Source organism: Triturus cristatus, chromosome 6 (assembly GCF_964204655.1).
Source record: "Triturus cristatus chromosome 6, aTriCri1.1, whole genome shotgun sequence".
NCBI lineage: Eukaryota > Metazoa > Chordata > Amphibia > Caudata > Salamandridae > Triturus > Triturus cristatus.
The window spans coordinates 561353677-561378260 of NC_140589.1; the positions used below are offsets into that span (position 1 = coordinate 561353677).

The window sequence follows — 24584 nt, forward strand, 5'->3', positions numbered from 1 at the left end:
CTTCACATATTCATACAACAATTTTGAAAAAACATTACTAGAAAAATCATTAATTGACCTATCTTTATGCATGTAAGTATTACTAATTCTAGTTGGGACTACTTTTTGTGAATTCTTCTCTACATTAGTCTCATTCTCAGTATGTATCTCAAATGTACCTATTGTAACTCTAAATGTAACTAATAAAGCTAAAACACCCCATAGTAGCATTATTAATCCAGTACAGCAGCAGCACATTCTACACCATCTTTTTAAGAAGGCACATCTACTTTGATTATTTTCTATGTTAGCCATTTTACTACTTTGACCGTGTCTTTTGACTTAGCCTCTACTACTCCACTACTGCAATTCTTTATTTCTGGATTACTTCAGACAGCTAAATTTCAGACTTCCTCCTTTTCACTTTTCACCAAGTGATTTCTTCAGTTCACTCAATTTGGATATTCATCACTCTTCACTCCTTCTTCAGCAATATCAAATTGTATCAGATCATCAACAACATCCTGTGCATCCGACTCTTCTCCAATGTCAGTCAGGATAACTTTTAAGATTCCAACATAATTTTCCTTTTCCTCAACCACTTTTCTCAAGATCCCCTCCGGATTGTCTCGATTCACTGTTTCTTCTTCTTCTCCTCCTTCAGACAGTGCCACATAAGACCATTCCGGTGATCTGTACTTTTGGTTGGGTCTTCTTAATTCTCTTTATCTCTTCGGGTTCTCTTGACTCCTTTTGCTCCTTTCTCTTCACTTCGTTTTGACTCGACACCTCATTCACTTGTTCAGCTTTCGATGTATTTGCTCTTATCAGTCTGTATCTCAGCTTCTTTACTCTGTTGTTAGGCCAAAGATCTCCTCTTACAACCTTTTTCGGTCTTGTCTCTTTATTATTTCTTTCTCCAATCCAAGTTCTCTTTCTCAGAACTCGACCTTCTGATTTCTCATTTTCACTCTCATCCGATTCTATTTCAAATACCTCTTGTTCTTCAGCAGTTTTCTTTTGCTCCACACTCTTTATCACCACTGTTTGAGACTTCCCTATTTCTTTCCCTCCTCGGGTCTCCAACACGCAATCTTCTTGCTGTCTACTTGTCCCTTCACCTAGCTCATCAGGAATATTCCCTACACCTCCTCGGGGGTCTTCCGCAATCTGTCCCTCTCTATCTTCTTCTGACCCTACTTCTTCAGATGCAATCTCAAGTGGATTTTCAACCTCCTCATCTGATTCAGGAGTAGTCTCTGTGGAACTGCTCTTTTCTCTTCTTTCTTTTCCACTGCTTGTTAGAACTTCAGGCTCTCTCACAGAATCTGATCTCCTTTTCGAAACTCTCAATGTTTCTCTTGAAGCTTCTCCTGGAAAGAAAGAATCACCTGACTCTCTTTCTCCTTCAGCTCTTCCAGAATTTTGATTTCTCCTTGCTGGTTCTGTTTCTTCATCATCACTGGAATCTGACTCTTCAAAATACTCTTTACCAGTCCCATCTTTTGGGTTTGGAACTCTCAGAGTATGACTTGCATGCACCCAGTTCTTCACACCAGCACACTTCACTGCAGTTGTCGTAGTCAGAATGACTTGTCTTGGTCTTCCCCACCTTGGAACCAAGCAATTTCTTCTTCTGTGCACTTTAATCCTCACCCAGTCCCCTGGACTCAGATCATGAGCTTGCTTCTTCTCAAGTCTAGTAGCGTCTTCTCCAACCTGGTGAAACACAGAATGAACTGCGTCAGCCAGGCCTTTACAGTAATCCAGAATCATGTCATCAGTTATTGTCATCAACTTATTGACAGGTACAAATGCATGACGCATTGCACGTCCCATCAAGATCTCATGTGGACTCAAACCAGTAGTTCTATCTGGAGTAGATCTAATAGTCATTAGCACTAGAGGCAAGACATCAGGCCATTTCATTCCAGTGGCTAAACACATCTTACCAATCATGTTCTTTATTGTGCCATTTATCTGCTCAACAACACCAGAAGCCTCTGGTCTGTAAGCACAATGTAGCTTCTGCTGTATGCCCAATGCTTCACAAATCAAACTCATGAGCTAATTATAGAAGTGTCCACCTCTATCAGACTCAATCGTTACTGGAAATCCGTACCTAGGAATCAACTCTCTTAACAGTAACTTTGCAACTGTTATTCCATCATTTCTCCTAGTCGGATAGGCCTCCACCCATCTTGAGAACAAACAGACTACCACTAGAACATACCTCAATCTGTTCACTTGTGGCATTTCAATGAAATCAATCTGCATTCTGGTAAAAGGACCACCTTCTCTGCCTATTGTTCCTAGACTCACCACTGTCTTTTTCCCAGTGTTAAATTGCTGACAAATCAAACATCTTTGACAAATGCTTTCTGCAATCGTCCTGAACTTTGCATTGTACCAAGTCTGTTTAAAAGACCTGATCATCGCATCCCTTCCCAAATGTCCCTGGCCATGATACATCCTTGCCATTGCTGACAACATAGAGTTAGGCATGACTGGTCTACCATCTCTATAGATCCAGACATGATCTGTTTCTCTTGGGGCACAACCTGCCTTCCAGTCTTTCTTTTCTTCCTTTCCTGCCTCATCCTGCAACTGTTTCACCTCATCCCACGTTTCTAGGACATTAGTAAACATCACAGAACAAAAAGACATTTCCCCTTCTCGTTCCCTATTAATCGAGTGATTATTTTTAGCACAATACTGTGCAATGTCATTTGCAAATCGGTTTCCAATTGTCACAAAATCATCTCCTTGTCCATGAGCAGCACATTTTACAACTGCTAATTCCTTAGGCAGCTGTATCGCCTCAAGCAATTTTCCAATCACCTCAGCATTCTTTATTGGAGTCCCACTCGACGTCAAGAAACCTCTCTGTAGCCAAAGCTGGCCAAAATCATGCACAACTCCAAATCCATACTGACTATCAGTCATCACAGTCACTCTCAGATCTTTCCCAATTTCGCAAGCTTTCGTCAATGCCACCAATTCAGCAACTTGTGCAGATTTCACTCCTTTCAATGGTGATGCTTCCATAACTTCTGAAACTTTGCACACTGCATATGCTGCACTCAGCACACCATCATCATTCCTCAGACATGATCCATCCACAAACAGCACATGATCACTCTCAGGCAATGGAAGATCTCTTATGTCTGGTCTCGGTTTTGTACAGTAATCCAGCACATCCAAACAATTGTGATCATCTTCTGTCTTTATCCCCACACCTTCATTATCTGGCAATAATGTTGCTGGATTCACATTCACACATCTCTCAAGAGTCACATTCGATGCTCCCAGAATGACTTTCTCATATTTAGTCAGCCGACTATGTGACATATACTGAGTTCTGCTTCTTGTCAAAAGAATTGCCACATTATGAGGTACGAATACCCTTACAGGATATCCCATTATGATTCCATCACTCTGTTCCAGACTTTTACATGTTGCAGCTACAGATTTCAGACAACCTGGTAAACCCACAGCTACAGGGTCAAGTGTTGATGAGAAGTACGCAATAGGCCTTCTCAGTAATCCATGTTTCTGAATTAACACTGAAAGTGCACATCCATTTCTCTCACTGCAGTACAACTCAAACTCTTTTTCATAGTCTGGCATACCTAAAGCAGGGGCTTCACACATTCTGCTCTTCAACTCCTCAAATGCTGCCATTTCTTCTCCATCTAGTTCCAATGGGTCTTTCATCTCACTTTTTGTCAGCTTAATCAGTGGCTTTGCTATCAGCGAAAAATTAATTATCCACTGACGACAATAACCCACCATCCCCAGAAACATCCTCACTTCTCTCTGGGTCTTTGGGGCTTTCATTTCTCTGATAATTCTGATCCTGTCATCAGTCACTTTTCTCAGACCCTTTTCAATATTGTGTCCAAGATAATGCACCTCTTTCTTGCAAAATTGCAATTTGGCTGGAGATACCTTTAACCCTCCATCTGCCAGATGATTCAGTAAAGCTATGGTATCTACTTCACAAGCTTCACGTGTCTTTGATGCCACAAGTAGGTCATCAATATACTGCACTAGTACTGAGTTTTCAGGCATGATCAAACTCTCCGATGACTTTTTCAATAACTGATTGAATATCGATGGACTCTCTGTGTACCCCTGTGGGATTCGACACCATGCTAAAATACGCTGGCCAAACCTAAATGCAAAAATCGTCTGGCTGTCATGATGCAATGGAATTGAAAAGAAAGCATGACACAAATCAATCACTGTATACCACTCAGCATCATGTGGAATCTGATACAAAATCACTGACGGATTTGGCACAATAGGACAACATGCCACCACAATTTGGTTAACTTTTCTCAAATCCTGTACAATCCTGAACTTCCCATTAGGTTTCTTTAGCCCCATTATCGGTGAATTACACGGACTACTCAGTAGTTCTCTCAAAACTACTTGCTGAATAATTTTCTCAATTATAGGAGTTATTCCTTCAATTATTTCTGGTGTCATTTTGTACTGAGGAATGTTAGGATAAGTAATTCCCTCTTTCACTGAAATTTTCACAGGATCTACATTATTCATCAATCCCACATCCTCTCCAGTAAAATCCCAAACTGTCTTTTTCACTGTGTCTCTCAGCTCTTGAGGCAAATCCTCTGGATTAAACACAGCATATGTACCAACCATCTCACTTTCTCTATTATCTAAAGTAATTCGGTACAAAACATCTTCATCTTGTGTTTCAAAAGCTATCCCATCCGGAGTACAAAAAAATTGTACAGTTCATTTTACATAGCAGATCCCTACCCAACAAGTTCACTGGACTAGTGTCACAGACTACAAATCTGTGCATTTCCGAAAATTTCCCTATTTGTACCCTTACTGGTTCAGTAAGACGTGTCCTGATTTGTGTATTTGCTACACCAACTACTTGGATTGCTTCATCCGAGAGAGGAAGATTTCTAATATCTGCTGACCTGACAGTTGATCTTGTCGCACCTGTGTCTACTAAAAAAGTAACACTTTCTTCATTTATTTTCCCATCTACAAATGGTCCTGCCTGGTCTATTTCTAGAGTTGCACTCTTCCTCCTCTCCTCGGCACCGTCAATAATCACCTTCAGACTCACTCCCTTCATTCTTTAACAAATACTGTTGTACCTGGTTAGAACGCCTTGATTTGTTTACCTGCTCCTCATTGTAGAAGGATTGTAAGAGCTAGAGGCAGTGAGGGCCGATGCTATTTGGGTTTGAGGCGAAGAAAAGCACATTGTCTGCATAGAACGTAATGCGATCATCGTGCCCTGTATCCCACTCCTATCCTCGAAGTCGGGCATCACATCTAATAAGCCGTGCAAGGGGCTCAATGACCAACGCAAAGAGGAAAGCAGACAGGGGGCACCCCTGTCAGATCCCCCTCCAAATGGGGAATTCATCAGATATTATTCCATTGATTTGGACATGGGCAGTTTGGTTGGAGTAGAGCACCTGGACGAAGCCACGGAATTGGGGTCCGAATCCGGTCTTTTCCAGCCCACCGGCTAGGTAGTGAATGCTTTCTCAAAATCTATGAGAAGCAATGCCAGTGAGGATAACAAAAGGTGACCAAAAGGTGACGGCGGGCTAGCACCACATGCAGGTGCCTCAGACAACGCTGCGTACCTCTAGCAGGCATGAAGCCACATTGGTCCGGATGGATCAAGGAACCGAGGACCAGCTGCAAGAGGGAGGCTACAATAGTTGCAAAGATCTTGACTTCACCATTTATTAAAGAAATGGGATGGTAGTCAGCACAGGAGAGTGAAGAGGGCTGCACCTTTGTTATGACTGCAATGGTTGCCTGATCAAGATCCCGCAGAAAGGAACCCATCCCCAGTGGGGAGTCAGCGCCTCTCTATTTTAATAGAACATCAGTTGGATAGCCAACAGGTCCGGGCATTTTACTAGACGCTAAAGTTGAGCTTGCCTCCCCAATTTCTTCAAGTGCGACTGGCTGCTCATGTTCCTGCCACTCGGCACCCATGAAGCAGGGCAAAGGCGCATAATCAAGGATTGGGTCAACTATCTCCGCTGTCAGATGTAGAACCGCTGCATAAAGAGATGCATAATAACCTGTGAATGCCTGAGCAATAGCATGGGAAGTTCTATGGGCACAACCCTCACATTCAATAATTTCAGTCATAATTCTACTAGCCAAGGGCCAGGACGCCAGCCTATATAGCAGCTTATCATTCTTATGCTCCCACCCATAAACTTGAGCAATAGATGCACGCCAGCTCTGCCTTGCGGCTTCAAGCGAGTGACTCTGTATCTTTCTCGGACTAGTGTCAGCTGTCTTGTGCTATCTCTGAGATTGTCCATGGAAAGCCATGCCTCCAACTGCAGGGCCTGAGCTTTAAGGTGTGTGACATGTTTGACATGTTGAAGCCTTGCTTTTTCTTCCCCCCCCCCCCCCCGAGTATACTTTTGGCTTAGCCCCTGACTGAAGCAATACATGCTGGCCATAAGGTACTCACTGAGTGCACTGAGCCACCATTGTTTTGAAAGTATTGTGTTATTATTTGCCCTACCTCCTGGGTGCAAGCCTCATCCTGAAGGTGCCATGCAGTAAGCCCCTTTATAGGGCGTGCCACAGCACCCTGGGAACTGATGTGCAGGAGTAAAGGGGCATGATCCGAAAGATTCTGCACTTAGGTAACCTATAGGATGTCAGCGGCTGGCATAAAAAGTAGATCAATAAGTGTGTGAGTTTGGTGAGCCACTGCTGTGTGTTTGTACTGCCTCTATCTAGGTTTCCAGACTCTCCAACCATTGCAAAGACCCAGGAAGCCCACTCACCTGTGCAAAGACTGGGCTCTGCTGTGACGTACCTCTGACGGGGGGACCTGTGGAATCAGCTGTAGGATCTAAAGCCATGCTAAAATAACCCCCTATGATTGTGGGGCCTGGATGGATATGGCCTATTACATCTAGGAGCATGGTCAAAAACGCAGTTGGGGGGGCATATATGCACAGGAGTTTCAGTGGGCGGTCCTCCACCATGCCAGCCAGGGCGAGATAATGGCCCTGGGGGTCCACCCATGTATAATCAATCACCATAGGGAAGGCGCATCTCGGAAGAATCGCCACCCCACGAGATCCCCTGGCATAACTAGCATGGTAGACTCTGTCCTATCCCTGATGCGCTAGAAACGGGCACCTCATGCCCATCAAATGGGTTTCCTGCAGCAAAATGTAGGGCAGAGAGTGACGGGCATATCGCAGGACTGCCGATCACTTGATCTGGTCAAGGAGACCATTAATATTCCATGACATAACACTATAAGACATCATATAGAGTCAGGGGAGTCAGCATGAACATGTTTAAAAGAGCACTGAGGCGAATGTGAGGGACCCGATGTAATAATGAAGGAATGGCAACCGAATGTAAAATAACCCCATGGATGTAGCAGTGTTAGTTCAACGTGACCACCTACGAAGAGTAGAAAACAAGCTACAAACAATGAAACAAACTCACAACATGTCCTCACAAAGGATCGCTTAACCCCAACTCCCTCAACCTCATACTTCCCCCTCAGAAGCATCTGTCACCCCAGAACATACACCCCAACTCATAACTAAGTCTGGGCGGTGAACTCCGCTCCGCTCGGGGAGTTTGCGGAGATATCCGCACTCCCCGTTACGCAGAGCTCGTGGAGTTCTGAAAAACTCCGCTCCATATTGCAAAGCAGAGTTTTTTCCCTCGCTCGCATTTGTCAATGTCAAGTTGGCGAGCGAGTGAGGAAAATCCATCTCCCGGTGAGATTTTTCCTCATTTGCTATCATCAACATCAAGTTGGCTAGCGTGGAAAATCAGCCTCCCAGTGCAGGTGGTCAGATTTCTCATTGCGAGTGGTCGTGTATGCCCGCGACCGCTCGCGTTGAGAAACTGTCCGTAAACGTTGAGAAAGCTGCTGTTCAAGTAAAAATCTACTCAAGTGACAGAAAGTAAGCAGTGCCCACTTGCGCTGTGCATGGTGCCGTTCACGATGATTGCTCAGTGCAGACAAGCACCTAGCTCTGAAAATCACTGCAGACAGCATTTATCCAATGCACTCTGCGGCTTGCGGACTTCCGCATACTGCGGCGGAGTTTTTTTACAGTTCACGGAGTTCCGCGTAGCAGAACTCCGCAAACTCCGCCCAGGCTTGCTCATAACCAATATACCATCTTCAGATGGGCAGTGGTGATCCCCTCCAGAAAATCGGATCAATAAATAACAGTGCCCGCATCCGCGCAGGAAAAAATTGAGAATCTCAAACAGCACTCGCAACATAAGTTCCAGTTCCTCGTCCTACATCCGGCCCGAAATGGAGGACGGCCCAATCAAGGAGTTAAGGAAGGTGTCTCACTCCATCTGTCATCCTCTTGGTGTGCATCAAGCGAGTCACCCCCAGTCTACAGACTTTGTTTGGATCTCAGGGAGAGTGGAACAGCCCGTCCACCATGCCGTTCCCTCTGGGAGCAAGTGTGGACCCTCCTCTAGCGATTAACCACTTCCAGACCGACCCTGGCCGATGTTCCAGTCGATGGGGGAGGAGAACGATTCAGCCGGCGAAGCAGCCTCCCCTCCTGAACCATTCCAAAGCTGATTCAAGTGTCTCAATAAAATGTGTCTTGTCAGTGTGGATCACTTTAAGGTGCTCCGGAAACAGTAGCATGTATGAGAACTGAAGCATGCAGAGCTTTTGTTTAACCATTTCCTAGGATTTACGGTTAGACTGTACTTTGCATGTGTAGTCCAGGAATATAAGGATTTTTGAGTTCTGATATCTGAGGTCAGGGACCATGCGGGCAACCCTTAGAATATATTCGCTGTCCTTGAAATCGAAGGAACGAGGTATAATGGGGTAGTGTGAAGCACCAGGTGGAGGTTTAGGAGTAGCACCCAATGGGCCCGCTCACTCGTGAACCAGGGCAACAGTTGGCCGGCCGACATCCAGATCTTGAGCCTGTCCTCCAGAAACTCAGCAGGTGAAGGCGCACCATGTCTTCCGGAAAACCCACAGTGCTCTGCTCCGCCACCTCTCCCTTCGCAGGTCTAGCGGGAGTAGTAAACTGATCCATGCATAGGTTCCCAAAAGAAACCTCTGATCTTCCAACCTCGCACTGACCGAAATCCCGCACATCCACAGAGCCAGAGCAGGCGGAAGATCCTTCTCTCACATTGCAGCCAAGACCTGGAACGAGCTACCGGCGGACATCAGACACCCCCTCCCTAAACACCTTCAGGAAGACCCTCAAGACCTGGCTCTTTGGCTAAACAGATCAGCGGAACCCCCTTCTTCAGCGTCTTGAGACCCTCACGGGTGAGTAGCGTGCTTACAATTCCCTGATTGATTGATTTATTGATAGCTGAGAGGGGGGTGGGTTTACAAGTTTATCCTTCTCCATAGTTGTCACCATGTAGTTCTGTTAGGATCCTCTGGATTCTGGCCCGCTAGCCTCGTCTTCATGGCAGCACAAGCAGCTAGATGTGGGGCAGAGCGCCGTCAGTGTCCGCAGATATCAGGGCCGGAAGAATGAAGCCAGCGGAGCAGGCAATGGATCTGCGACCCGTCCAACAAGGCCCACCACCCAAGGCCCGTACCTGCCTGATCAGATTACAAGAGGCACCAGCGCTGAGCCGTCCGTCGGGCCCCAGCCACGGTGGCACATCTCCCTCTACAATGTTCGCTTGTTCCAATAAAGACAGGGCCTCCACTGTCCAGGCAAAGGGGCCCAGGGGGAACAGCACCAGCCAGGAGCTCCCAGGACAAGGGTACCTCCAACCACAACCGCAGCAAGCCACAGTAGTAGGTCAAGAATCACATGGAGAGGAGCAGTTAAATAGCAGTCCCCGCCCGACTTGGCCACCTCCCCTCCTCTAGGTCTGAGGTACCACCACCCTTGCCAAGAGGCAATGCAATCAAGGCCCCGCATGGCAACAGCCAGCACCACAGCCAGGAGAAACAAAGAAGGTCTGGGAACACATAGCTAGAGCCACTGGCCCCACACCTATGTGGTACTCCCACGTGGCAGTTCTCCTCACACTCGCAACCACGAGTCTCCTCCAGCATAGAGAGCTGGAGGCTGCACCACCTCCAGCCATAGTGAGCAGCCGCTCTCCTCCTTCTCTCACACAAGGGGAGCAACACCTCCAATGCTCAGTCCCCCAACCCAGGCACACACAGGGGCTAGTCACAGGCAGCCTCAGGAGATCAATGGCAGGTACCTTTCACCAAGCTCTGCAGCTCTTGGTTCTGCAGCACTGAGGAAATGGACCAACGCAGTTAGGTCCTTCAGTTCCTGGATAGGATCCAGTCAAGAGCCAGAGCTCCACTTAATCCGCAATCACTCATCAGGCTCCGGCGGCACATCTCCCTGTTCACCGGGCCCCCTAATGCACTCAGGAGGCTGCAGGGTAGGTCAAGATGTCACCAACTCCGTCACTGTTGCCCACAGCAGGCGTGGGAAGCCCGGATGTGGCCCTCGGCCACCATCATGTCTCGGATGGAGACCTCGCTAGAACGGGCCAGGTTGACCCCAAATGAAGCCGTCCAGACCACAACCGTGTCTCACGGAGCTCTGGGGGATGAGCGCCAGCCAATTACAAGCACGGATGAGCCAGGACACTGTGGTAAATTGCAGTGGATGACGGAGAGGTCCAGAGCACTTTTAGAGTGCATCAGTCATCTTGGTGCCCCACCCCTCCCTCCCCCCCTCATTTTAGGATTTTGTCTATGTTTTGTATATTATTACTTCAGGATTCATAACAATGACTCACATATGCCTGGAGAAACTGCAAAGTGCATACCATCCCAGTTGTAAGCATAACAACCCTACCTTTATGACTAAAGAATGTTTACAAAGCACAACATTTTGTTTAGGTTGGGCATCTGTGAGTAAATGCCTATTTGATTTTACTATTATCTCGTAACACTTAGAAACTATTTTTTCATGTGAAGAAAACTCCTCTCTCTTACCCCCCACAAAAATATGATAGTGTCTCATGGTCTTTCCTACTGTAACTGCCCCCCTTACACCTACCTTTTTAAGTTTATGTTTGCAGCTACGGTGTATTAAGAACTGCAAATGTAAGTGGACGCTCTGTAACTTGAGTTTGTGAGTATTCACCACAGCGTTAAAGGCATTTGCTTGAAAGCACCCATTTGCCTGTCCCCATACTCATACTGATACTATTGCTACTTCAAGTCGAAGATTAGTATTTATTTAGAATTGAGCTGTCATTAAAGAGTGACTTATCTGCTAAACAATTCAATGCTGTTGAAAGCCTCGTTTGGAAATGAGTTTGCTAAACAATTCTTCAGTTTGTCAGTCTATAAACGTCTGAACCCACTAAATTTGTGTTTGAGAAAGACCTTCACAAGTTACTTTATATAGTGGATGAAAAATGAGGAAACATTTTGATTATGGGGGCTTTAATATATGCGCCAAATTGAAACGTCAAATGCATATGTAATCATTGATTTTGTACTGAGCTTGCGCTATACTCAATTTGTGAATCAAGTCATCCATGATTCAGGTGTAACCTTGGACAGCTTATTGTCTAACAAGGTGAAGTTGATTAGTCTAGTGATACCTAGGTGAAACTCAGTGGATGCACTTATCTCCTTGAATTGTCATCTTGAGAAGCCTGCCAGGAGACACAATATATGAACCTCAGTATAATATTTCTCCCACTTCCAAAGAAGTCAATAGATCTAAATTCAGATCATTCTGAGCCTTTGATTCACTTTTATGTTGACTCTTAGTGGCATTGGGAGCATAATGGACTGGGGGTTTCATGAAAGTAGGTCAAATTCGAAAGACAAAACCAGCTCAATGTTGATTGACACAGAAATGTTGAAAGCTATAATTGACTCTGAGATAGACAGTGAAACAAAAGCACAAATCAAAATATCAGTTGAGGTGATGGTTGCTAGGAGAATTTGGAAGGCTATAAAGATGCAAAAAACATTTTCTGTTTGTACTCAAGGGGTGAGTTAATCATCTACATAATTATTCTCTTTCCTTGAAGATGTTGAAGCTCCTTCAAATACAATGCATGACACCTAGTTTTGTTTATTTATGCCCTATAAGAAAAGAGTTTATGGTTACCATAAACCCCAAGACAAAATATCTCCATCATTTGATCGAGGCTCCCTGCAAAAGTTCCCTATAGGAGGCCTGTGGAACAGCTCAAGCAAATAACCAGTTTGGATGATTGTCTGGGAATTAGGCTATATTTAATCTATTGATTACTACTTCACCTAAATTTAATGGCAACTGAGAAAATGCAATCTTATGAATTGTGAGCAGGTCCTCATCTACTCTAGATTTGGGATTGAGAAAGCTGATCTTGATGCCCCATACATGAACCAGTGTTATTAAGATCTAGTTGGTGCAGGGGAAGTTTCTGAATGTTTTAGATCAAGCTTGAATCTCTCTGCTTTTCTAAGAAACGTCATTGGATCCCATGAATGTGCCAATGTATAGACTGGAATGAAGTGTATACTTTTTACTAAAGTAATTGAGTAAGAAGCATTCTCCTAGTTGGAAAATAATCTAGAAAGAGAATTGTGCCCTACTGACTGTCAATCAAATTTCATCTCTGTAGACTAGTGGAACAAAAACTGTGTTGCTGTGTGTTAAAGATCATTTATTGTTGGAGGCAGGAAAAGCATTGTTGATGGTGATGAATAACCTGTCAGCCATGTTTGATACAATAGAACATTCCAGTTTGTGGAAAGGCTGAAAGATATTGCAGGAGTCTCAAACGAATCTCTATAATGATTGAATTCCTACCTCCAAAATCAAGCCACAAGTATAATAATCAGGTTGAAGCGTCTCCTTCAAATGCAATACAAATACAATGTTGGCATTCAGGGAATGGCAGTGGGTACCTCTATCTGCTCCCCCAATCCCAGCAGTCACTCTGCGGTCTGAATCCATTGATACATTGCAAACGGGTGATGAAAGCCCATTACATTCCTCATTCCTTTGCAAGTCAGTATTGTTTGCAAAGTGTATTTTGCAATTCATATAGACTGATCTAACTCGCAGAGTGCTTTTTGTACAATGTGACCTGTACTTTTGCAGTTGCAAGACTTGTTATTTTGCATATCACAGGATTTGTGATCACAAAAATGCTTAATACATATGCCCGTCTATGATTTCCACCCTACAAAAGGTAAACACTTTGGGAGTTCTAAAAATCCAGAAAATCTTTACTCGACACAATCTCGTTGGACATAAAAGAACAGATGATACAAAATACAACAACATCAATTTAAATAAAAGCAAGTTAAAAACAGTAAAACAATCATACAGTGTAGTAAATGGAACATCCAGAATTAATAGAACATACATAGTAAGTACTATGATTAAATAAAAATACTTTTTCTAATTCGAATCGCTCTCCAAATATAAGAGGCAGCACTAAAACATAAGTTAGGATCCTCCAATGCACACAGAAAACATAAAGCAATACTATAGTCCCTTATGTTATGTGCCACAAAGATCGGTTTCAACAACTATTTCCTTAGGCCATCATAAAAGCTACAAAATATCTTACAGTGTTTCAAAATACTGTCACTTGGGCACAGAACCATGTACCTGGGCCACTGATTCATAGTAGGAAAGGCAACAAGAAGGGTGACTATGCCCAAGCACAACCTTGTTAAAACGAAGCTGTGTTCGGTATTTGTCACCAGGGACAGGTACTATTGAAAGCCCTCTTGGAAAGCATTCGACAAATATGAAACAACAGTCAGTTTCTTAGACTCGACAAGGGCCCTATTTCTAGCCTAGCATCTAAAAATGAGGCCTTGACCTCGCTCTTTTGAAGTGAAAGCATTCTGAATGGATCTTTAAGCACTGGGGAACCAAACAGTGATTTGGAGATTTCATCAATATACGAGTGCTACAGGATTTTATAAACTTATTCATAATACCTGACAATCCGAACTAATGGATTTCGTGAAGCCTGTTTCAGTTTTAGTCCAAATTAAGTACCAGAGTAATTAGCTTAAGCGAGAGAAGGTCCTCTAAGGTGAGTTAGGCCCTCTTCATTGTGAACAATAGAAGATTTTTTGAAGAGGGGGTACACAAGAGGCACCTTAAAAAGGCGTTCTCCTCCACCTGGAGAAGACCACACAATGTATAACCCTACAAGCCCCCACCATACATTGCAGCTGACTAAGCTCTGTTCTTGTAGATGTTAACCATTTCCCTGATAGGGTGACTACCCAGTTTGTGTGGAGAACCTGAAGACTCCCTTGCACACTCTGCTAATTTTAGAACGAGCATTCTGTATTGTTGGGACCATGAACCATTATTAGAAAAAAGAATGCCCAAGTAATAAAATGAGTTGACCTTCATGACAGAAATGCCCTTAATAAAAACTGTCCTGCACTTCTGGATGTTTTTCCCACAGGAAATCGTGAATGTTTTGGTAATATTAATCTTTAGTTTGTTTTGTGGCCTCCATAAAGTCAGCAGAGGTGTCCATCAGTCTCTGTAGGGCAACAGCAGTCATAGACATTAGGACCGCGTTGACAGTGTTCAAAATCACTTGGACCGAATGACCAGCAACTACAGGCGTATTGGCCTGCGGAGTTCAAAGGGTACCGTCAACTCCATTTAAAAAAAGGGAAAAGAAGAATGGGGCCAAGACACACCCCTGTCTAGCTCACCTCTTGATTTTGAATGGAGGAGAACATTCCCTGTTGAGGCCATAACGGACCTTAGCAGATAAGTTCTCATACAACTGAGACAAGAAAGAGACAATGTTCATGGGGGCCCCAAGAGAGAGCAATGTGTGCCACAAGATTGAATGGCCCCCTTGTGCTCCGCTGCTAAGAAAAGCGAAGCACAAGTGGAAAGAACCTGGCATGGCCTTGGTATATTTGCCAATTAGTAGGTCTAAATTTATGTTCTGCTCCACTGTCACCAGCTCCCCACTGAACCCATAATGGACTTCCAAAAGAATGGACTTATCAGTGGCCCACTGTTCAAATCTCTGCAAAAGAACACTGCCCATCAGCTTCTCAGAGGAGTTCAGGCGGGAGATGGGGTGGTAGCACTCTGGTTCAGATCTGTCCCACTTCTTAAAAATGAGCACTATGATGGAATCAGCCCAGCAGGAAGGTATCAAGCCCCCAGCTGCCGCATTAAACACCCAGGTCAGAATGGGGTTCCATAACTCACCCATGGCTTTAAAAGCATCAACTGGCACACCATCGGGCCTGGGAGCTTTGACCCGGTGCAACTTTCTGAGGCTAAAAGTACCTCATCCAAGGTAAATACAAGAGGTCTACTACTGGTTAGAATGACACTCATACAATCATTCACAGATGCCAAATGGCTACACTCAAGGTTGTTGCTCCTGGGGGGAGCAAAGATCTTTGTAAATTATCAACCCATGCTTGGAGAGGGACAAACCAAGATAATTTAGGGACAGAGTCATTCTTTAAAAAAAGGGCATTAACCATTCTCTAAAACAAAATAGCATAATTGGTCTCTACTGCCTGGCCTAGATTTAACCAGGCCTCTTTCCTCAGCATCTTTTTCCTGGAGGCTAACACCACGTTAAATTGCTTTCTTAGTTGCTTAATCACAAGATAGGCCCTCGGAGAGCTATGCAGAGCAATCCACAACGTCTTAAATGCCTGTGTATATGAATGATCAAACAAACCATGTCTCTTGGAGGCCGTGGGTCTAGAAGATCGTATCAAAAAACAATGAAGTGTGCTAGCAATTATTTCAAAAACGTGAATCATCGGAAAGTGGTCCAACTCAAAGCCCAAACAGTAATTAAACTTGGTACATTGGTCCAACTCAAAGCTCAAACAATAATTAAACTTGGTAAATTCGTGACTAACAGCTTTCCCCTTACACACAAGGGATCAACCTCATACCATTTTATACAGACGCATTTGGCCTAACAGGGGCAACATTTGCTACACAAGTGGTGACTGTATAGCTTTCAGGGTGAAAAAACACAGATAAGACAATTGGATTATGATCACTCGCTGCAGTTTGAATTACTCCAAATTTGGAAACAAAGTGACTCACAGTAGAGGTAATTAAAATGTGGTCGATTGTAGTGTTTGCACCTCTGCCAGTGAAAGAATGTCAGCTAGTGATTTAATGTATTACAATTCTCAAACAGCAAAAGATCATATTTAAAACCTTATAGAATTTAGGGACTTCCCATAGGCGTTGTGAGGAAAGTGTGAAACAACCAGACACACTGGGTTGGTAATACCACATACACGCCTCACCTGGAGGGAATATTTTTGTATATTAAAATCACCAGCCCATTAAATGGGGAATTGTAATGGTTTATCTGCATAAACGCATCTAAGTCAACATCAAGGGCGGAAAAAACATTACAGCAGGTGAAATCAAACAAATTGACTATCATTAAATCCGACCCGCCCCTAAAGGACAAAAACACAAATTGATATAGCGTAAGCAACAGCAGGCCTTCTAATAATAATAGGTAACAAATTTGAAATTAAGATCTGCAAACGACCTTTAGCGGAACATCATGGTGATGGGAAAGCAGCAAGGAGGGAAAAAATACCTTCATGATGAGTAGGTTCCACACGCCAGGTTTTCTAGAGGCAGATTATATGCAACATAGAGGTAATGTTATGCAAGTCTGGGGCTGTTATTTTGTTTTGAAACCCAGAGATATTCAATGATGTAAAATGACAAATCCCATTTTAGCCAGAATTAATTGGTGTTACAGCTAGATCAGAGGGGCTAAATTGCGTTAACTGGACTGCATTAGATGGCAAGGAGGGGGTTAAATGGAGCAGGAATAGCAAAATCAGCCGCAGTCACACAATTAAGACAGGGGGAATGAGGGGTATGATCAGTAGGGCCATCCAAACAAGTACATTTGGTCAGTTTTGGAAACCGTGAAAATAAACTTAGTGTGTAACCAGGAAAGGACTTTATTTCTTAACTGGGCTGGCTACTAAGTTGTACCCTGGGGCAGGGGAGGAACATTTAACATTATTGCAATGTTAGAACAACAGGCAGGAGGTAATTTAACAGTAACTTTGATGCAACAGCCCCCTTGTTAATTTGTACCCTATAGTCTTCGTAAACTGAGAGGAATTCCCCAAGAGGGCTTTAGGAGGCAAAAGATACTATGGGTCCTAACCAGGCTGTTAGTATCAACCATTTGAGGCTGGGTGGGTAGTGAGCCCACTGATAGACCAAAAGGCCTGCTCAAATTTGAATCCCCCGTCTGAGTATGGAACCCTCCCATGCTGTAGGCCAAGAGGCAACCTGAGATTGCTGTGAAAGGTGATGATGAAGGGCAGGAAGAGGGCGACCCAAAAGCCTATCATTTGAACAATTGGAAAGAAGATTGTGCCTATTTGGAGACAAGTCGAGACACAGGTGCAAAACCCCTTGGGCAGTTGAATGAGTAGGTTTGGACGTCCTACCTATCAGGTGTAATGGAAAGTCCTAACTTAATATTTCATAAAAGTTCTTTGACGGCCTCTAACTGGAGTTAAATAGGGAATAGCAAACTTTCAACAACACCGCTCACACAGTCCGAGAATTTCCCCAGCAAAAAGTTTATATCCAGCACAGTGGATACAGTAGAACTCGCTGGGCCAAAAACAGGAGCTCTGGGTTAAAATGTCTAAGGAGGGGTGTAAATTCATTGCCCCCTGGCATTTTTTACTTTTGGCTGAGGGGTCATTGTTATGGGATGGGGTTAAGGCCAGCAGGAGAAGCTGCAAGAGGAGGTGATGACTCACGCAACTCCCCCTGGGCAGGCAGGCACTGGGACAGCACCGCATACAACCTGATAGTCTGTCTCTAAAGGTGCAATTGTCCCAGGACCTGCAGCCATAGTAGCATATAAGCGGCACACCACATGTCCTATTTCCTTGCTTAATGAGCCCACTGCACGTTTATTGTACCCATCCAGGGAAGAAGAGTTAGGACCAGACTTATCAGGTTTGGAGACTTTGCGTTTCACCATCATAAAAATTAAATGATGAAACATTACCTCGGAAGCTTGAGAAACTAAGGCAATGGGTAGTGGCCCACTAGTCGACTTGGCTTTGCCCGGGCATGCGCCCGTGCACGTCCCGCGGTCCCACAGTGCTTAAGAGCGTGGCGATGGAGCCCTCCTCCTGGGCTCAGGCAAAGGATCTTGGGGCTTGTTGATCCTTCAGCAGGTCCCAATAAAGTGCAAAGTGTGGTTAGAAGCCCTCACATGCCGTAGTGCTTAAAAGATGGAATTGTGCATTAGTCTCTGGTTAGGACACGGACAGGAGTTGTGCCCAGGTTTAGGAGGGGCAAGTAGATTTTAGGGGGAGTGGTGTTAGAGCTCAGGGCAGGGGGCATTGGGCTAATTTTTAGGGCTTAGGGTTGGAGTGGGCTAGAGTTTCTCAAGTTTAGGGCTCAAGACCTGTTTCAGTTCCGTATATATAGGAGTTGGCGTGGTTTGGGTAGGTGAGTTTAGGGCTCAGGGCAAGTTTCATGTATGTAGGAGTTGGCAAGGTCTGGTCGCGATTTGATGTGCTTGAGGTCAAAGACATACCCTTTCCTGTAATTCGATCGGAATGGGGCTTGGTGAGATAGTCGGGGACAAGTGGTACTTGTGTCCCTCCAAGATTTAAAAGGATCGGTCCAGTGGCACTGATAAAAAAGCTGTTGTTTCTGAGGGGCCGGTGTCTAATGTCATCTAGTAGGCCCATTTTGGAGGGTCTAAAGAAATGCTTTTGGGGTAGTTCCAGTTACTCCAGGTGAAAGGGACTTCTGTCACTGATGGCTACGGGTGTCCAGTGTATGTGTGATTTTTTGGGATGTACCACACATATTCCTTTAGCAATCATAACTTTATCATGAAAATCGTTGTAAAAGCATGCATGGTAAAGGAGTGTGTGGTTGAGACGCATTCATGGTTGCATCCACGCTGTAGAGGCACACGTGGTTCAGCCATGAATGCCTCTGTCAACAACCTATGGGTTTTCAATTGGTTACCGATTCAGTATTTTACTGGGGCATGTTTTGAGCATACCTTCCTAATAACCAATTGTTATGAGATGTATCAATGACATTCCAGAAGCAAACCACAGAAAATGTACTGTCCCCAAGTTGGGGTGGCAACTCATTTGCAAAAGAAAAGGGGTCCAAAGGGGTCTCCTTTGGACCTTTTTCCCTTTGTGAATAGTTAAAAAGGTTTCTGGGGAAGTAGGCAGTAGTCCAAGGGACCACTGACAAATCCCAGAGAAAGTTTTTTTTAAAGATTTTTTTTAAAGCAACTCCGTTTCCTTTAAGGAAATTGGGGAACTTAAAAAAGTTAGCTTTTTTAAAAACAGTCACAAGCATGATGGTCTGCTGCCCCTTGCAGACAGCAATCCCTGTGACTGTGACCAAACAACTCAAGGCTCAAATTTGCAATCTACCTAATGAATACCAGATAGGTCGAATTGTGGTTAAATCCGAATGCTTATTTTATGAATCGATATATTAGTTCATACTTTGGATTTCAAATAAGTTTCTGGTCGCAAAGTGCTCCTAGTTTTTGCAACCAGAACCTTGGTACATCTAGCCATAAATCATTTTTTGTGATAAAATTCATAATATAATGCACTGTATAAGTTGAGTGTGCTGCATTTCCATGAATGACACGTCGCATGTTTTGTCTCCAGTGCTGCTGTGCCGGAGATGTCCCCAAAGAGGTCATCCTTAAGCATGTCCAGGAAGAGCTGGAAATCTGTTTCCGGTCGCTCACCTCCTACTTGAACCGGATGAGGCAGGCCTTCCCACGCTTCTATTTCCTGAGTGATTTGGCCCTTCTCTCACTGCTCAGTCACCCCTGGGACGTTAAGTATCTCCAGCATCATCTCAGGTAATTTTATGATAGCAGGCAAGAAGCCATCTGCCTTCTCCTGGCGAAACCAGAGTGGGGCCCAAAAATCACTTTCTTTGGAAGTTTGAATGCCATAGCATTTTCATTGAAATAACAATGTTTTTCAGTTTAACTAGAGTACTTCTTGAAACTGAAACTGTGTGCTGTTTTGCTTTGGTAGCTATTGTACATACATGAGGTTAAACATTTTTGTTTGTCTAACCCGCCCTTTTACCTCTTGCTGCCATGTCATTATGAAGCTGCCAGTCGGTAATTAATTTGCTGTGCTGCACGCCCTTTCTGCCTGGTAACAACACAGGCTTAATTTGAAGTGGATTAATTCGAGTTTTTGGCCCCACGAGACTGTTAATTGTCTAAACCTGCCTTGGTGGTCAATTGCTGAATTCATTTTAGAGCAACATAGAAACCATTTGATACATATACTGTTCATTTTGGATGCTCAATTAAATTTTATGTCCTGATGATGACCATGGATTAAAGCCAAAGGTCGAAACGCCGTCGACGCTACTGTGGCCGCAATTATTGGAGGACACATTGCTTTGTTTGTCGGAGTTTTATGTAAAGTGTTGAAACTCTGCCCTCTATGTTTCTTTCTCCTTGTCCGCCACTTGTCTGGTTTTGTGTATGATTGTAATATGTTATATGTACCAGCTTACGATACTGAGCCCTGGTGATATTTTCCACTGAATACATTTTCTATTATTATATTTTTCAATTAGGGTCTTTTATTCCATTTTCTTCTATCCTTTGGTATTTCAATGTGTGCATTGTTATACTTGTAAATTTTAGTTCATTAATTGTTCTTACTTACTGTGAAATTGTATACTCTGAACCTTTGTTTGGAATAATCATTGTATGCCCCTGGTTCAGGTGGTTTGGGCTGCCCTTGTGGTGGTTAATGAGCCATGTCATTATGGGCCATCCCTAATTGAGTACCACATTCCCATTAGATGTTACTGCTGCATACTGACCTGCTGGAAGTGTTGCACAAGAGCAAGGGTGAAATCATGTACTGAGCTAAACCTCTTAGTAGGATCAATAAACTAGATCCTAGTGCCAGGTGGTCCTTAGTATGCTGAGCCGCAAAGGTAGACTATGTTCTGCCTCAATGCTTCACATATGGTGCTGGATTAAGTGGCTTCTACTACAAGTCTTGGCTTCATTGGTGACAGGTGTCAATAAAATGAATCCCCTCACTGTGTGAGGGACTTCTTTTTTTATTCAAAGGGCATCAGAAAATTCAGGGGCTGTAAACTAAATACATTGAATTGCAAGGGATTCATGAAGCCATAAAGAATATTCTTTCAAGCCATGGACAGCAATACTTGTATTCCCAAGTAAAATGTAGCAGTTGCAGAGTAATATGTTGATAACTACTGTAGTGTTGCAGCTACTTGCTAACTTCCACCTTGACTCCACTGAGCCACTCAGTGTGCTCCTGCATATACACTTCTATCCCAAGGAAAACAACAGCCAGTTTTTATAACCAGAATTATGCTGAAACAAATACATAATTGGCAAACACATCGGTTTTTTTTATTAATGAAGCCATATCTCACAATGAGTTACTGGTGGAGTGATATCGCTGGAAGATCATAAAGAACTAAGGGATAAATGTACAAAACTATTTTGTGGTCACAAATCCTGCAATTCACAAAATCACACAGCTTGCAGCCACAAATTAAAATTATTTTTTGCCATTCATTAAACACACTTTGCAATTCTGAAAAATTCTTGACAAACCATTAAATTATTCAATTACTCATTTTGAATTGTATTTAGGAGGGGACATGAAAGGGCTATCCCTTCCTACTTACGATTTGCAATGAATTGTCCTCTATGGGGCAGCTTCCCCCTTGGGAATTGTGTCAGACAGTCTAGGGGGAGCAGGCAGTGGTCCAGGAGGCTATTAACTGCTCCCACCGATGTCGTCCCGAACTGGAAGCGCTTTATTTTAAAGTACCACTGGTTAGATTAAAGAGCACAGACTGCTTTGAATTTTATTTTCCTATTTGGAAATGTGAACGCAATGTCGGAGGTCTGCTGTTCCTTTGTAGGCCACATTCCCTGTGTGCCCAGCAATCAGAGGGGGTCACAAATAGTGAACTACCTAACTAATATTCATTACACTTGTCGTGCCACAATGCAGTGTGAGTGGAGAATTTGCTGCAAGACATATTAGTAGGTTGTGTAACAAATTGTGTTGTTAGTTGACTGAGGTGTGAGCCCTGATCAAGCAGCAACCACAAATCTTGTCAGGGTGAGGCATAAGCCAACCCAAAATTAATCTGTGCTCAACCTTCTGGTAGCTTGACACAGACCAGTCAGGTTTAACTTAGAGGCAATGTGTTAAGTATGTTTGCAATATTTCAAACAGTTCTAAAAGGGAAATACCACCCAAAAACAATCCCACACCAAGTTCGAACAAAATTGAACAATCTAAACAAGACCAAAACGACTAACTTCCAATCAGTAAAACCAGAGATATGCAATTTTAAAGATTTTAATGAAAATAGCGCCAAAAAGCACAACCCCAACTGTGGGATCTGGTCGCCGGACTGGGATAAGTCACAAGTTCAGGCCAACCATGATGCAGAGCAGGACAGCTACAGGGACCCAGTTAGGCTTGCCGAACAGAGTACCTTAAATCCTGGTTTGTGGAGCATTGCGAGGATCCGTGTTAAAGATGAGTCAAGCAGCCGAAGTGAGGCATCGGTTCTGAGATGCAGCGAGGGTGCGCTGTGAGGGCCTTTGTCATCATCAAGGATGCCGTTGATGTAGCTTGTGATGCAAAGTTCGGCGTCAAGGATGTGGCATGCAGTCGGGCGGATGTGTTGCTTCCAAAGAGCTGCAAGGCTACGATGCAGCTCTTTGAGGCGGGTCCCAATCCATGTAGCATCAGCAATGCATTGGTTCTGCTCAGGCGTGCACCGCACAGCAGAGGAGATGCGTTGGTGCCTCTGGATCCACAGAGGCTGGCACAGCACCTTAAGTCCACTTCCAAGTGCCTAGGACTGGGGTGGCACAACTTTTCATGGTAGACTCACAGAATGCAGAGTCCAGGTGCAAAGTTGTTGGAAGCCTGTTGTGTCCCTGAGGCTTTGGATCAGGAGGTCAGCCAACTAACCCTTGGAGTCACTTTGGGTTCTCGTTTCAAGTGTTGCAGGTCCAGTCCTTCTCACCAAGGCAAGAGGGCAGCAGGTCAGGGCAGCAGGTCAGCACAGCAGAGCAGCTGTCCTTCAGAGCACCAGTCCTTCAGAGCAGTTGTCCAGAAAAGTGGCAGTCCTTTCAGCAGAACAGCAGTCCTTCTTCATGACGAAGTATCCACAGGCCCAGAAGTGTACTCAAGAGTTGGTGTCGGAAGTCCAGTATTTATACCCATTTGTGCCTGTGAAGTGGGGAGAATCTTCTAGCGGCATGCCTTTGAAGTGCACAGGTGCCCACCCTTCCTTGCCCCGGCTCCAGACGACTGGAGCCAGGGCCCTTTGTGTGAAGACAGGACATAGCCTATTCAAGTGTAAGTGGGACTGGGCCCAGCTCGTCCCTCCCATCCTGCAAGTGAAGGTCCATCCAGTCACACCTAAACTCCCCATTGTGTGTGGTTCTTTGGGAGGTATACACAAAGCCCAACTCTCATCTACACCAAGTCATGTGACTAAGAGATGGGCTGCAGACACCAAATGGCTAAGACAAGAAAATGCGAACTTTCTAAAATTCTGAAAAATAAACACTGGACCTTGTCTGAAACAATTTTACAAACAAAAATGTATTGCATGATCAAGAAATTTAACGGCCACATTCTTTTTCCATAATGTATCTTCAGCATTTTTTTCTTGGAACATTTTACACATCATATCATATACACGAATAGCATCAGTCAATGTCAGATATACATATTCGGCCCAAATCACATTTCAAAATTTTATCAGAAACACTTGGCTCCAGTATCCCAAAAACCAATGAAATCATCAATCATACAATTCTCACCAAGAAGAGGAAACAGTGATACTTGAGAAAGAATTGTCATTTGTTTCTTCAACACACACAGATTTAGTTGGTTTGAAGACTGAAGCATTGGATTTTTTTTTAAAGGTCCACTTGAAAGTCTTTTGAATGAATCACGAATATCATCAAGAAGATGAATCCTCATGACTACGGAACAAATCAAGTTGTTGCCCACCCGAACACCATCCCAAAGGAGGTACTTACTTTTAAACAGTCGGTATTTTGTGCAATGAACCAACTTGAAAGCAGAAAAGGATTTTGTAAGAATAATATAAATAAGTAATAACGTTTGGCATTAAGTGTACTACAACATGACAACACAATAGTAATCAAGCAGGTCGAAAAAGAGGGAACAGTGGTGATTTATTCCAAAGAAAATTACATCAAGGAAGGCAATAGGCAGATTCTTGATCATTAATTTTACCAGAAAATTCCCGCAGATCCAACCAAATCCATCCAAGGAGAAGTCTGTGGAGTTCTTCAAGAAGCTTTCAACAATGGTCGGCCCCAAAGAATTCAAATTTCTCTAAAAATTGAATCCACTTATTCCAGTTTTGTCCTTTGCTTCGAAGATACATAAAAATGCACTAAATCCCCTGGTGCAACCTATTTTCCGGGACTGCGATTCATTGTTGGAACCTATTTCTCAAGCCAAAAATGAAGTGCCATCATACTTGCAAGAC

The 24584-nt window shown here is 43.8% G+C and overlaps 1 protein-coding gene across 1 annotated transcript in view; it reads left to right on the forward strand.

Annotated features, from left to right (window-relative positions):
- The window catches only part of LOC146817397 (dynein axonemal heavy chain 5-like), a 1608734-nt gene that overhangs the window by 716531 nt on the left and 867619 nt on the right, over nucleotides 1–24584 (forward strand). Inside the window, exon 38 of the mRNA XM_085609634.1 lies at nucleotides 19676–19875. Within this exon, the coding sequence (XP_085465760.1) occupies nucleotides 19676–19875 (200 nt within the window). The remainder of the gene's footprint in view (nucleotides 1–19675; nucleotides 19876–24584) is intronic.